General features: G+C 37.4%; 1 protein-coding gene across 1 annotated transcript in view; it reads left to right on the forward strand.

The window, feature by feature from the left end:
- LOC113065800 (NACHT, LRR and PYD domains-containing protein 3-like) overlaps positions 1-11,801 on the forward strand; it is a 38,373-nt gene extending 26,572 nt beyond the window's left edge. The window contains exons 8-10 of the mRNA XM_026237330.1: positions 6,282-6,455; positions 10,274-10,320; positions 10,403-11,801. Of these exons, the coding sequence (XP_026093115.1) occupies positions 6,282-6,455; positions 10,274-10,320; positions 10,403-10,998 (817 nt within the window). The 3' untranslated portion in view covers positions 10,999-11,801. The remainder of the gene's footprint in view (positions 1-6,281; positions 6,456-10,273; positions 10,321-10,402) is intronic.
- Positions 11,802-15,245: the final 3,444 nt, after the last annotated feature.

The following is a 15,245-nucleotide window of genomic DNA, read 5'->3' on the forward strand; positions in this document are numbered from 1 at the left end:
GTCACGGATGTAACCCGATCCTTCCGACGGGGAAATATCCGTAAGGCTGCGGGTCACGATGGCATCCCAGGCTGTGTGCTCCGAGCATGCGCATTCCAACTAGCCAGTGTTTTCACAGACATTTTTAACCTCTCCCTCTGTCTGTCTGTGGTTTCCTCGTGCTTCAAAAAAATCTACCATTGTGCCCATACCAAAGAAAAACTAAAAATCACATGCTTAAATGACTGGAGGCCCATTGCTCTCACACCCATCTTCAGTAAGTGTTTTGAGGAACCGTCAGAGATTACATCTGCTCTGTGCTGCCTGCCTCATTGGACCTGCTACAATTTGCATATCGCAGCAACCATTCCACAGAAGATGCTATTGCTTTCACCTTACACAATGCTCTCTCCCACCTGGAAAATAAGAACAGCTATGTGAGAATGCTGTTTGTGGACTACAGCTCAGCATTTAACACCATAGTGCCTGCCACACTTGTTGTGAAGCTCCAGACTCTGGGACTTGATCAGGCAGAAGTCAGGTGGTCAGAATGGGCAACAATACTTCATCCCCGCTGACCCTTAACACTGGTGCTCCTCAGGGCTGTGTCCTCAGCCCACTCCTGTACTCCCTGTACACACATGACTCACACGACTCACACAGCCCCAGCCACACACAGCTCCAATGTCATCATCAAATTCGCTGATGACACAACAGTGATAGGCTTGATAACCGACAACGAAGAGACGGCCTACAGAGAGGAGGTGAGCACACTGACCAAATGGTGTAAGGAGAACCACCTCTCACTCAACATTGAAAAGACCAAAGAGCTGGTGGTGGATTTCAGGAGACAGAGCAGAGAACACACACCCATCACCCCAGCATCCTCAGAACATTTTACACATGCACTATAGAGAGCATCCTGTGACGGGTTGCATCACTGCTTGGTTCGGAAACAGCACCGCTGGCAACTGTAAAGCTCTGAGAAGGGTCTTGCGAGTTGCCATCCACATTGTTCAAGGTGAGCTTCCCTCCCTCCAGGACATCTACACCAGGCGTTGCATAAGGAAAGCCCGGAGGATCATCAGTGACTCCAGCCACCCGTCCCACAGACTGCTCTCTCTGCTGCCCTCAGGAAGACATCTCCACAGCATCCGATCCCGCACTAGCCGACTGAGGGATAGCTTCTTGCCTCAGGCTATCAGACTAATAAACAGTCAGAACTAATACACCCTACAGCATACTCCCACAATATGGTATGCCACACACTGCACTTTAACATTTACAGCTCAACACTGGACTATACATACACACTGCATTTAATACAATAACCTACCCATTACCACCGGATACCATCCATGACATTTCTGTAACCAGTTCACGTACACGTTCTGTTGCACCTCAGCATATTTCTATGCGTGTATATGCTTACAGAAAACAGAACGTGTACATTTTTTGTGTAGTGTACATTGTATAGTTAATATAGTACATTGTACAGTGTAGTGTATAGTGTACATTTCGTGTATATTGTTTAATCTGAAGTGCTAACTGTATGTATGAACATATTGTGTTTAATGTGTAGTGTTAACTGTAAGTTTGTCTAATAGTACACTGTGTGTACTGACCATATGTATGTGCATATTGCACACTTCCACCTGTTGAAGTCTGTTATATGTCTATTATATGAAGTTATATGTTAATTGTTTCTGCAATTTCTGGAGCAAGCTCCCAAGAATTTCACTCACCAAGGCACATGTGCTGTGGTGATGTGACAATAAAAGTGACTTAAGGCAAAAGGGGGTCAAACACAGTATTAGTATGGTGTTCCTAATAATCCTTTAGGTGAGTGTTCTTTGACAACATTCTGTGTTTTACAATGGACAATCAAGAAGCATTAATGTCTGCAGTGTTGAGAAGGGTTGACCATACATAAAACATAAAATAAACATTTTATTAAAATTTTCATTTTTGTGTTTCGGAGAAAAAAGCAATGTTAAGGATGACATCTTTCCGTTACGAATAGTTCTGAAAGCAGAATATATGCAAACACATATAAATGCGTTTAAAAACATTAACAGAGATGTCTACTAGCCTATTGGATGTGCCTTTAGAGAGATCTGCAACCTTCATTTAAATTATATAATCGAGTATGTGCTTTAATTTTTAATTGATTCCTTTAAAAGTAAATTTTTTCTCATTAATTATTTTTAGTTTTTTGTTATTTCATTATCAGGAAATAAATTAAGGGATCACACAGCACCTCCCTGTTATGCATGCGCATTAATACTTTTCTGCACAAACAATTCAATATGAAGGGTAATAACATATATAGCACATTTATTTTAGCTTAACGCTACAGTATGGGGTCTGCATTAGAGTAAATCTTCAAGTCTATATCAGAGACTGATGCAGTTAGAACCTGTAAACTGAAGGCTATTAGACATTTTAAAATGATATGCCTCTCCTATATGTTGATCATTAAAACATGTTTATGACTGCAAAAAGAACATACATTAATCTCGTAGTTTTAACAAATTGCTTATGAATTAAATAATAATGATAAAAAAATTGTGAAAAGTTAAACCGTACAAATAATTATAAGATGTTTTAGACTGTTAGGCATATGTAAACTGTGAAACTGCAATCTTCACAAAGTAATTTATTTTTTACAAGCAATGATACAAAATTAAAACAAATACGATTTGTAATGAAGAAAAAATAGACAAATAAAAATAAATTATGTAGCCCCTCAACACATCTCTTGAACGTTGCACACAGCAGAATGCGCGCAGAACAACCAAGTCTTGCACTCTAAGAGCAGATTGCGACAATTTATGTGAAACACTTAAAATTTTTTAATAAGATAAAAGATAATAAGATAATAGCCACAGTAAACATTATATGACATTTAAATTAGTGTTGACGAGTTTTATTAATCCGTCCCTTCTTTTCAGTTTCAGTGATTTAGCTAGTTAAATCATGAAAAGTTAAATTTATCCGTTTCTTGTTTTAGTTAGGCCTAAATAATGGTAGCAAAATTATAGTGCCTCACATCTATTTGTGACGATGGACTTTGAAGTATTAGCTTGAAAACGTGTGGTTAAAGCGCCACTCAGTGGTCAAAAGCCGCAAATACATTTTGCAGATGCGACAGCGACGGAACCCACGGTAGTAAAAAGCACATTCTGGTTGGCCACCTAGCCACTCAACTCAAGTCTCGGAGTGATTCCGTATCCCATAAATGCTGCTCCACATGGACTCCTCTCCGCTGTGGGTTTCGGTGACTTGTAACATGGTTTTGAAAACAAAAAATTCACCAAACATTTTCTTACATTTTGTAATGAGAATTGTTTATAAATCTGTTGAAGCTTCAAGAAGCATTAGTGTTTTTCATTAGTTTTTTTTTTTTTTACTTGAAGTATCTCGCTGCTTTGCTGTGGTATGGCCGTTTACACGCCGCATGCTTCATGTTGTCTATTATAATATAAATAGTGCGCTCAGCGTGTGGTTATTCTTTATAAATCTGTTGAAGCATCAAGAAGCATTAATGTTTTTCATTGCTTATTTATATTTTTTTTAGATAATTTAATATACTTTGTAAAATTATTGAAATCTCTGTTTAATGACATAAAACAAAGATATTACGATTGTAATTGTATCGTTAGTATTGTCATTTACATATAAATGTATATATGAAATGCACTCTAAAAAAATTCACTCTTAATGGTGATAATGGACACTCATAAAGCTTCCAAATGACCCTCAGGATGTTTGCCTCTCCACAAACATCTCACTGCCAGTTGTTTTACTACCTGAACTCCCTTTACTGCAAAGTCAGGGAGGACGAGGAACAGGTTTTGCTAGTTGCACCGGACCTGGTTCCCAGAACTCACGGAGAAAGCTCCTTGTGACAGCCCCTCTCTGGTGGATTCCTCTGAAGAAGGATCCTCTCCTCAACGATCGGGCACCCTATGGCACCAGCATCTAGACAGTAATGGATACCATCACTTTGGTGCAATCACTGTCTATGAGACAAGCTTACACCTTGAAGTCAGGGATCATAGAGCAATGGTGTCTTGAACATTTGGAGGGAAAGTTTAAGACTCGTCTTCTTAGCATGGTGGTTTGCATTTGTAACTGGATTGGGTGCAAAAACAATTAAAGATTCTTAGAACACTAATGTGTTACATAGGTTTCAACATATACCCTCTCATTTAAATCAGGAATAAATACCAAACATGCTATAGTTGAGGTCATATTAACTAAAGATTCTGTCTTAAGCATGTTCTCAACCCTCTGGAGTCGATTAACGCGTATACGCGTTATGAGTAATTTTCTCCTGATAACCCCGAAAAGAACTTAAATTTCACTTTCAGTTTTGATCGTACAGATAAGAGCAATGCATCACTTGAATCTGTAAAGGGTTTACTTTTTTTTAACAGACATAATAACAACACAACTTTGTGCACTTATAAAATAAACTTAACAAACAAGGTGTGCTGTCTGCAGCCTTTGTCTGCGCTGATCTTCATGTACAAACACGTCATTAAAATTAACTAACTCAGTGAATACTCAACGAAGAGACATGAGAGATATACCTATAGAAAGCCTGACATGTCTACTTTGAAACTGAACAAGTGCTGCCGAAAACAAATATTCTGTGATAAAGTAATCCATATGAAAACAACACGATGTCCGTTTTTAATGTCTCCCTTCATTATCTTCTCATTATCTTCTAATGTAACCATGCCCCCGTGCTGAACGCCCTATTCAGATGCTAATGTTTCAATGAAGCGCACGGCTTGAATACGCCCACACAACTGAAGACAGCACAGCAATACTGTTCTTCAAGTTTTCTTATTTTACTGTTTGCTTCAAAAAAAGGATGAAGTGCTTTATGCAGCAGAGATCATAAACATTAATAATTCCCTTTTTATTTATTTATATACTTGTACTAGTTTTACTAGGTAGACTTTTTACAAAGACTTTTACCAAACTATAATTCCTGACTAAATGTATAATCAAGTGAAATATTATGAAGCTTCAATAACAATATACAATTCAAAAGCTTGATGTAAATAATATAAATGTAACAAATAAATGTAACTATAACAGATGTAACACAGTGCTGTTCTTTCAATTGTTCCCCCCTTAAAAAACCTGAAAAAAATATTCTCAGCTCTTTTCAACATTAATAATAATAATAATAAATGTTTTTTGTAGAAAATAAGATTGTTAAAAGGATTTCTGAAGGATTGTGTGACTGGAGTAATGATGCTAATAATTCAGTTTGAAAGTCAGCTTTGATTGTTCCTAATAAACTGTTTAACTGCACTGCCAAGTGGATATTAAATTATGTTGTGGGATAATTAAATATATTCTAAATAAACTACAAACATAAAATTATATAGTTCAAAGCACTGAATGCATCAAAAAGTGCTGCATCGGGTATGAAATCTCGATGCTCTTTGGTTGTATAGGAGAGTATATATTTAAGAACAAGAACTCTAAGGCAGTCAAATTGTAGTGAAAAGTTAAAAAGCCTTTATTGCATCACTGGCTTTATACGTTAAAACACTTCTAGTGAGAGGTAAAAAAAATCTACGTGTTGCGGCTATGTACCTTTTTTTATTTGATTTAAAGGATTTTTACCTTCATAGAGGCAAATATTTATCTTCCTTATTATATGTCATGTTCTATGTCATTCTTAACATACCAATAAGTGTAATAAATAAAAGCACTAAATGGCAAGTCAAAGTGATCGCTGGCAATATGCTCTCTTCTGTCTTTTTCCTTTTTGTTTCTATCTCAGTTCTGTTTTCTTTTCTGTAAATACTCTGCTCTGTGCTCAGGTTTTGCATCTCTACATTGTAAAGTAGATTTGTGCTGGATCTTTAAAATATCTGAAGAAATATATAAATTAATAATTAAAAATTTAAATCACTGATTTTGGCACAAATATCTTGTGTGGGTGGTGCTAGCAGCAGATTCTCATTGAATAGTTTTTGATTGACAGCTCATGGATCTGAAGGTGAAGATTTCAGTGTATTGTTTAAAAGTACGACTGTAAGAATCTGCAAGCAGCTTCTTATTTAATTTTACAACACAAAGTAATTAGTGTGTGTGTGTGTGGGGGGGGGGATCTGTTTTTTCCTAGTACTGCTAAATGAGATTAAATTTAGCTTTTTGTTGACAATCATTTTTATTGAATAATCAGTTCAATACAAAAAAAGGAGACCATATTTAATGTGATCTACAGAATAAACTAATGTGATGTGGACTGTTGCTGTATGTTTTTATAGGTTGTCTGGCTGTATGGTGACAGAGGAAGGCTGTTGTTATGTATCTTCAGCACTGACTTCAAACCCTGCACATTTAAGAGAGCTCGATCTAAGTTATAATCACCCCGGAGATTCAGGAGTCAAGCTACTATCTGAAAGCCTGGAGGATTCAAACTGCTCACTGGACAAATTCAAGTATGTTGAGTGGGAAAAGTTTGTAGGTTTAATTGAACTTTTAATCTATACAAGTCTAAGAGTACCTAGAGGATGCAACATTATTTAGGATTTAAAGAGCAAGAGTAATTTTTTAAGTAAACCTGTCAGACAAAACAAATGAACAACAAAACAGTACTTAAACTCCCTAACTGGCCACAAAACAGGAGCAAACTGTGAAAATAGCAAATACAGCAGCCTCTTCCCTACAGCTTTCATAAAAAATGATAACTTGTGTTGTAAAAATTAACAACTTGTAAATGAACAATAAAGCCCCAATGATTCTTCAGGATCTTCATGAAATGCCTGTGACATACATTGGTTAAAGTTCCTCATTGGTCATGTAAAACAACACCCTTTTTTACCTTGTCAAAAACAGCTCTGTTCACAGCGAGCCATGTCTCTTTCACACTGCCATTCCGGCAAATACAGGGGTAAAGCGTTCCTGTAATTGTTCTCTGGTCGCTAGATTTGGCACTTTCACACTGCCAGTGATGACCCGGTATATGTGCGTGCTTTCACACACAACCCTTGAAGATCCCGTAACGACACGTGACATCAGCGCGTGACGTGTAATGTACGAGTCGACAACGCTTGGCACGTTATACTTTAACTGAAGCAAGCAAACGATCTCGGCGTCAGCGCGGAAAGTGAGGAACTAACTGATCTCAGCTTCATTAAGTTTGCACATATGTTTTTGTCGCGAATGTTGATCTTGCTTCAAAACAGCCGGTAAAAGAGTCGCGCGATAAAGCGCGTCATCACTTCGATACGGAATTAGATCTGGCTTTTGTTCACACAGCGCTCGTTCCGGATCGATTACCGCAATGTTACTAGGTCCCCGACCCGGGTTCAATTCGGTAATCGATTCCGGGACGTGGTTGCTTTCACACAGAAGGCGACCAGGCAATGTTACGGGAATATTGCGGGTCCGACGTGCAGTGTGAAAGGGGCTTTTGAATGATAATGAGCTGCTGCTAACCCCACCCCCCTCTGGCTCTATTGTTGGGAGAAAATGAAGACTGTTATTTTCAACATTCAATTACAAATCACCTGCATTGCTTACGAGACATTGTTGTCGCTACAAAGTTGCTAAAAGTCTATTAAATCCCTGCTTCAGCTGACTCTCAATGGTGATGCAGTACTGCCCACACTCAGTTAATTACTGTGGAATAATGAATTGTTAACCCTCTGTACAGTTATATGCCTCTGTTAACAAGTAATCCTGCAGTTTTCTGTAAAATAAAATGAGCATTGTTGTTATAATAATACATTTTTGTCTAATTAAAGTTTTTTGTGTTTTTGTTAATTCTAAAATTGCAATTTTAATCAGAAAAATCGCAGGTTTGATTTTTTTCCACAAATTATGTGCCCTATTCTATAACAAGCAAACTGTCCTTAAAAAATTATTTATAGGCATTTGAAATTAAAGGCAACAACTGCATTTTAATAAGGGATGTCCCGATACCACTTTTTCACTTACGATACCGCAGCTTTGGCTATTTGCTGATATCAATCCAATATTTTTCATTTTATTCTTGAACTAACACTTATAATAATAATGAAATAAATGGAAGCTCTTTGCTCAATTAGCCACCTATAAACATAAAAAATTTTCTTCATTATTTTATCTGTTATTAAAAAAATAGAACAAAGGTACACAGTACAAATACACATAATACACTAATAAAAAGAGTTTTTTGCCGATACAATAGTATTTAGCAGTAGCATTTAAAAAAGTTAATGAAGTAAAAATTAAACAATTATTATTTACAAATTACAATTTTACCTAGACAGACATGGCTGTGATTTTACTAATACAGTTGTCTGTTTAATTTTGTAGTCTCAAGTATTCAGAAATTACACACAAGAAAATTTTACTTCAATAAAACCAAGTATTAGTTTTAGTAAGGGTTGTGATGTCCACATGTTTTTGTTGAATAAATTATAGAGGCTAGCATTACTATCTCAAAAAGGTGGCCAAAAATGAAAGATTAAGTGGATATATGATTTGAATTAATTAAACAGAACATTGAAACACGTTATTAACTTAGTTATCAAACTCCAAAAAAGGATTATAAAATACCCAAAAGTGATGCGCAGGCCTTATCTCTGGCTTTTTTTCTTTTCCTTATCTCGGTGCCGAACTACTGTTGTCTTTTCCCAGGCAAAGTTATGATCATTTTCAGACAACTGACAGCCGCAAACATGAGGTGAGAGCGAGCATGCGCGCGGATGCAGGAGTGGCGCGTCACGTGCGCTTTGCCTGTCTACTGTCTTCACTGTGAAACGCATTTTTTGTATATTCTGTTTACATCTTTATTTACGTATTCGTTATATACATATAAAACAAAAGTTTTTTTTTTGAGCAACTGGGATGAAGCCCCCCTGGGACTTGGTGCCCTACTGTGTACTCTGTGTGGGAGCAGCGATACTGGACATAGACATAAATACCTGTGTCTACGGTACTGGATATGTCGGCTGTCGCAGTGTATTAACTGATAGAATGTGCGCTGCAGCATAATACAACGATATTTCTTCAAAAGCAGATCATGGAAACATTTTTATCATCCACGATCAAAATTATTCATATTGCACACCCCTTCCCTCAGAAGAAATCGGCAACCGAGGGCAGACCGGACCGCAAGAGCACTTTAACTCTCATACTCGTACGACTATAATTAAATACTACTGTTATCACGTGATAGGCAGCATGCTTAACTGGATGTCGCAGCAAGAGAAATGCTAATATTCAAGCATTTAGGTGATGGTTTAAGATAGATTTTCCCATGGTTTGTGTTGGATAGGTATTAGATCATATTTTTTTCTCCTCTCCGATCTAGCGTTCTGGGCCAGTATCTGCACGATACTGATGTTGTGGATCAGATTGGGACATCCCTAATTTTAATCATGATCCAAACAAAGATGCTACGCACGTTGCATAAGCAGTTGTTTTTTATTTAATTATAACATTCTGATTTTATCTTTGTGAAATGATGCTACATAAAAACATTTGAATGAAACGAAAAGATGGGCTGAATGAATTATGTAAGTCCTAAGAAGCCATTAATTTTTTATGTTCTTTTTTTCTCGTGATCATAATTTTCTTGTGATGTCGACTTAACGAAACTTGCTTTCTTATCACAACTTAATTATCATTTGATCTCGACATAGGTTTTTTTCTCTTGATCATGACTTAATCTTATAATCTCGACATAATGAATGTTTTCTCATTATCATGACTTAATTATCTTGTGATCTTGACATAAGTTGTTTTCTCGTGGTCACAACTTTATGTTCTCATGATGACACAAAAGTTTTCTTGTTATTACGACTTAATATTTACTTGTTATTCTTGACGTAATGAAAGTTGTTTTCTCATGATCACAAATGAATTTTCTTGTGATCTTGACATGACAAAAGTTGTTCTCTAAGTTACACAACTGCACCAACAGGTGGCAGTATAGACCTGACAATAACTTATGGGCTGTTGAAATTGCAGGGCAGCGCTTAAGTTTGTGTGAGATCTGCGTGAGTGACAACGTGTGTGCATAAGTTGCAACAAAGACAGTTAAGGAATTATTAAAATAAGTTTAGTGCATTAGTTAAGAAAATGTGCAATGATCACCTAACTTTATTCAGTGCAGTCCTGTATCAAGATAAGTATTGTATCATGACTTTACTGGTGATACACAGCCCTGCTAGCAACCACCCCAACCACATTGTGTACCTTGTATCGTAACTACATAGCAATAGCAATTTATTTACTGACTGATTGTGACTCTGTGTCTGTTTTCTAGTGTGAATCATGGAGGAGAATCCAGGATTACAGCAGGACTAAAGAAATGTATGCCTAACTCACAAACACACACGCACTCAGCTGTAGTGATTGCTGTTGATGTTATAAATGTGTCTGTTCTTGTGTTCAGATGCCTGTTTTTTCACACTGGATCCAAACACAGCAAACACTAAACTCATTCTGTCTGAGGAGAACAGAAAGGTGAGACGTATGAAAGAGAACAGAAAGATGGCACGCGTGGAAAAGAAACAGCCGCATCCTGATCATCCAGACAGATTTGATGATGTCTATCAAGTGTTGTGTAGAGAGAGTGTGTGTGGACGCTGTTACTGGGAGATTGAGTGGAGTGGAGATTATGTGTTTATATCAGTCTCATATAAGAGCATCAGCAGGAAGAGACGGGGTGATGAGTGTGTGTTTGGAAATAATGATCAGTCCTGGAGTTTGTTCTGCTCTTCCTTCAGATACTCATTTAAACACAATAAGATAGAGACTGTTCTCCCTGTAAAGCCCATCATCAGTAGAACAGGAGGGTATGGCCATTACTATAGAACAGGAGTGGATGAAATCTATAGAACAGGAGTGTATGTGGATCACAGCGCAGGAACTCTGTCCTTCTACAGCGTCTCTGACACAACGAGCCTCATCCACACAGTCCAGACCACATTCACTCAGCCGCTCTATCCTGCGTTTTTGGTTGGCTCTGGATCAGTGAGACTGTGTTGATGAATCGGAATAGATTGATAAGAGATTCTACCCATAATGCTTTGAGCTGCATGATAAATCAGTAACAAAGAGATGTTATAGAGGCTCTGCATGACATTAAAACTGCAGCTGAACTTCTGTTCCTGAAATAACAGTCAGAATAAATGTGTCATAAATCTTCATATAGACAGTAAGATCTGTTGATCTACATTTGTGTTTTTATTGTAGTGTGACGTCGATCGTTTGTATTATTACTATCAAAATTACCTTTCAATTGAAAAGTTCTTCATGAATCATGTTTGTGTAATAAATTTTTCTCTATTGTTTTTGTGCATAATAATAAAACATGATGACAAATCAACTTGAAATCAGATTTAAATTGATGTTTGTATCATGAATATATTTGAGCCAACAATAATAATATTGTACTCTTAAATAAGATGTATGCATGTAAATAAATAAAAAATGCTCTGAAACTCCACTTTTTGAGCATTTATTGAAGTACACATACACAGCTCGTCATATGTGACATTTAGCTCTTCCGTCAACTAATCAGTTAGATTGCTAGGTTGTAAACCTGCAATGAAAACAAAACAAACATCAGAATGAACTAATGAAATTACACAATCATGAGATAGTAATTTTCGATCTGAATGACTAGCAATGGCAGTTTACAGACACTCAAGTGTACCAGTCCTGATCAACAACAGAATGACAATGAAACTAAAGGCGGCGCCTGTGCACTCACTTACTACGCATATACAAGGCAAGGCAAGTTTATTTATATAGCACATTCTTTACACAATGGTAATTCAAAGTGCTTTACATAAAAGAAAGTAAAATAACAATGAAGAAAATAATAACAAGAATAAAACAAGCAATTTTAAAACTTTTTAAATTATTACAAAATGTACTTATTTAAAATGAACTTAAAACAGTAAGAAAATTATTTTTTTGTTAAAAACAGTGAAAATATAGTGCAATAAGTTTGGTCATTGCACAGTGCTCATTCAATAAATGCACAGCTAAACAGATGAGTTTTAAGTCTAGATTTAAATGTGACTAGTGTTTTAGCACATCTGATCTGTTCTGGAAGCTGATTCCAACTGCGGGCAGCATAGTAACTAAAGGCGGACTCCCCTTGTTTTGTGTGAACCCTTGGTATTTCTAACTTACCCGATCCTAATGATCTGAGTGGTCTGTTTTTTCGGTCCTAGGTCATTAAGAGACTTATATTCTAGTAAAAGTACTTTTAAATCAATCCTAAATGTAACTGGAAGCCAGTGTAAGGACCTTAGGATTGGTGTAATTTTCTGGTTCTAGTCAGAATCCTGGCAGCAGCGTTCTGGATGAGCTGAAGTCCTTTTATAAGCCGCATTCCTGCTACCTGTCCCAATCACCGATCGCCACGCTCATCGCACACCTGTTACTCGTTTCTTCATTTGATCCAGGCATCTGAGCATAGCTCACGGGGAAACCGGAACCGGCCAGGTGTTACACCAGAACCATTCCGACCGGGAAACATCCTCGACGAAAAATGGTTCCGCCTGTCTCTTTTCACCCCATGACAGAGTGCTGTCTCTGTGCTGTGATATGGTTGAAAACCAGATTGAAAATTGTCCAGGTATCCATTTGAGTTTAAGTATTTGTTCAGCTGATTAAAAACTACCTTTTCTATAATTTTGCCTATAAAAGGAAGATTACATATTGGTCTAAAATTGCTCAAAATTGTGTTATCAAGATTGCTCTTTTTCAGGAGGGGCTTAACAACTGCAGTTTTTAAGGAGTTTGGAAATGTCCCAGAAAGGAGTGAGGCGTTCACCACTTCTAAGAGATCTGCTTTTAAGCAGTCAAGCACACTTTTCAAAAAAGATGTGGAAAGTGTGTCAAGATAGAAAGGTTGACGATTTTAGGTGCTGTACTATGTCTTCCAGAATTTTGCTGTCAATTACTTCAAAAATAGACATAGTATCTTTTTGATATTGTGGCCGAATCTGTCGGACCTCTGCATTACTTGAGGATGTGCTAATCGCCTTCCTGATATTGATGATCTTCTCAAAAAAGAAGGATGCAAACTCATTTCATTTGCTGTCTGAGAGGATTTCACTGGGAATCTGACTTGGGGGGTTTGTCAGTCTCTCAACAGTGGCAAAAAGAGTACGAGTGTTATTTAAGTTACTGTTTATAAGGTTTGAGAAGAAATTCTGTCTAGCTGTGGCTAGTTTCACATTAAAAGCATGAAGGATGTCTTTATAGATGCTATAGTGAATTTCAAGTTTCGTCTTCCGCCACATCCGCTCGGCTTTTCTGCATTGTCTTTTCATAGACTGAACTGCTGTTGATCTTCTCCAAACTGATTTCTGTCTGTTTGTTTTCTTACTGACTATTATTGGAGCAATATCATCAATAACATTCTTAACTTTTGAGTTGAAGGAATCAAGGAGAATATCAACAATCTGCAGAAATTCTTGGTGTCAAAGATATAGCCTCCATAAATAGTACACTTGTGTTCTCGTTTATGCATCTCCTTCTGACAAAGACCGATCTAGATTCAGTTGTAGCAGAGATCAAAATATCAAAGAAAATACAGAAGTGATCAGATAGTGCTATGTCCTTAATAACAATGGATGAAATGTTTAGACCATACCTGTCAAGTATCCCGTTTTGGCCGGGAAAGTCACGTATTTTACCCTTCTTTCCCGCCGTCCTCCCGTATTAGTATTTTCCCGTAAATCTCCCGTATTTTTATTTATTTATTTTTTTACCTGCGTTATTCATAAAAAAATAATAATAAAAACATTCCCAATCTGAGCTCTGTCACTAGTCTCGCGATAACTCCCACCTGTAGCAGCCTGTCGCGAGGGGTGTGTGAGGTCAGATGACATGAGTTATAACGTGGGAAAAACAACAACAACAAAAGAAAAAACAGAGACGGATGATGGATGCTACAATAGAGAGTGAAGGCACACCTGCCAAAAAACCAAAACCCATGTGTAAATACCGTGATAAATGGGACAGCGAATTTACTTTTTTTAAAGAATGCAAAGTCTGCAACAAATTGGTACAACAACTCACTAAAAGAGTAAAAGAAAAGTTATGTGAAATGAAAAGAAAAACTGTTAAAGAAAAGCAATATGAAATGAAAAGAATGTGTGGAATTAAAATAAAAAGTAAATGTAAAGACATCAATGTTAAATTAACAGAAAATATGCAAATAAGCCTTTAAATAAATGCTCTTCATATATACCCTTTTGTGTTTTAATTTGGGCTATAACACCTGTCTTAAAATGTAAGGGATACTGGAGCTTTGTTGGGGTGGTGGGACTGCTCGCAATGGGCGCTGGAAAATTTCCCTTATTTTCAAATCCAAAACTTGACAGGTATGGTTTAGACCCCTACTGATGATTAGATCCAGAGTGTGTCCACCTTTGTGTGTGGGTCCATGCACATGCTGAGTCAAGTCAAGTGTTTAGAACTGTTATCATTTCTTTTGTAGTTTTGTTTTCTGCATTGTCTATGTGAATCAAATGACGCTTGCATTGATAGACATCTTTAAATAGAGCAGCTACACCCCCACCTCTCCTAACAGTCCTGCAGACACTCATGGAAGTGAAGTTAGGAGGGGGTGCTTCATTGAGGACTGTTGCATTGCAGCTGTCTTCTAGCCATGTTTCATTTAGAAACATAAAATCCAGATTGTTTGTGGTTATAAAGTCATTGATTAGAAATGATTTATTTTTTAGTGAGCGAAATGTTTAAAAGTGCTAGCTTGAGGGCTGTGCTTGGTGTCTTTATATCAATCTTAGTTTGATGCATAATAGGCCGCAGATTAGATGAGTTTGTCCTTCGGTTTGAGATGGCCTTAGAATTTCTATCACGTGATAAAACTGAAATAGAGAAAGCTACAGGCACACTGGGTTCCCGCTTGTTCTGTAAGCATTTGTGAATGTTGCTGCTATTATAGCGGGGACCCGACACATATCACTGAGAGCTGCTATCAGTTGTTTTTGGCTCACCTTCAGCAGATAGAGGGTTTGGGCCCTGGCGTTGTGGCCACAGTCGGAGAGCTCTCATTGGAACAGGGCCCTCAGGCTTTGGTGGTTGGGGGGGCCCGCCGTTTTTTTGTTGATATCTGCGGGCTAGCAGCGAATGAGTGGGAGAGTTTAGTCCCAACATACACCAATTACTCCATTTTCTGTGAAAAGCACAGAAGTGGAGATACTGGAGAGAGAGATAATGTGTCTGGTGAGATGGGCTGTGTCTCTGGT

The sequence above is a fragment of the Carassius auratus genome, chromosome 4, assembly GCF_003368295.1.
Source record: "Carassius auratus strain Wakin chromosome 4, ASM336829v1, whole genome shotgun sequence".
Classification (NCBI taxonomy): Eukaryota; Metazoa; Chordata; class Actinopteri; order Cypriniformes; family Cyprinidae; genus Carassius; species Carassius auratus.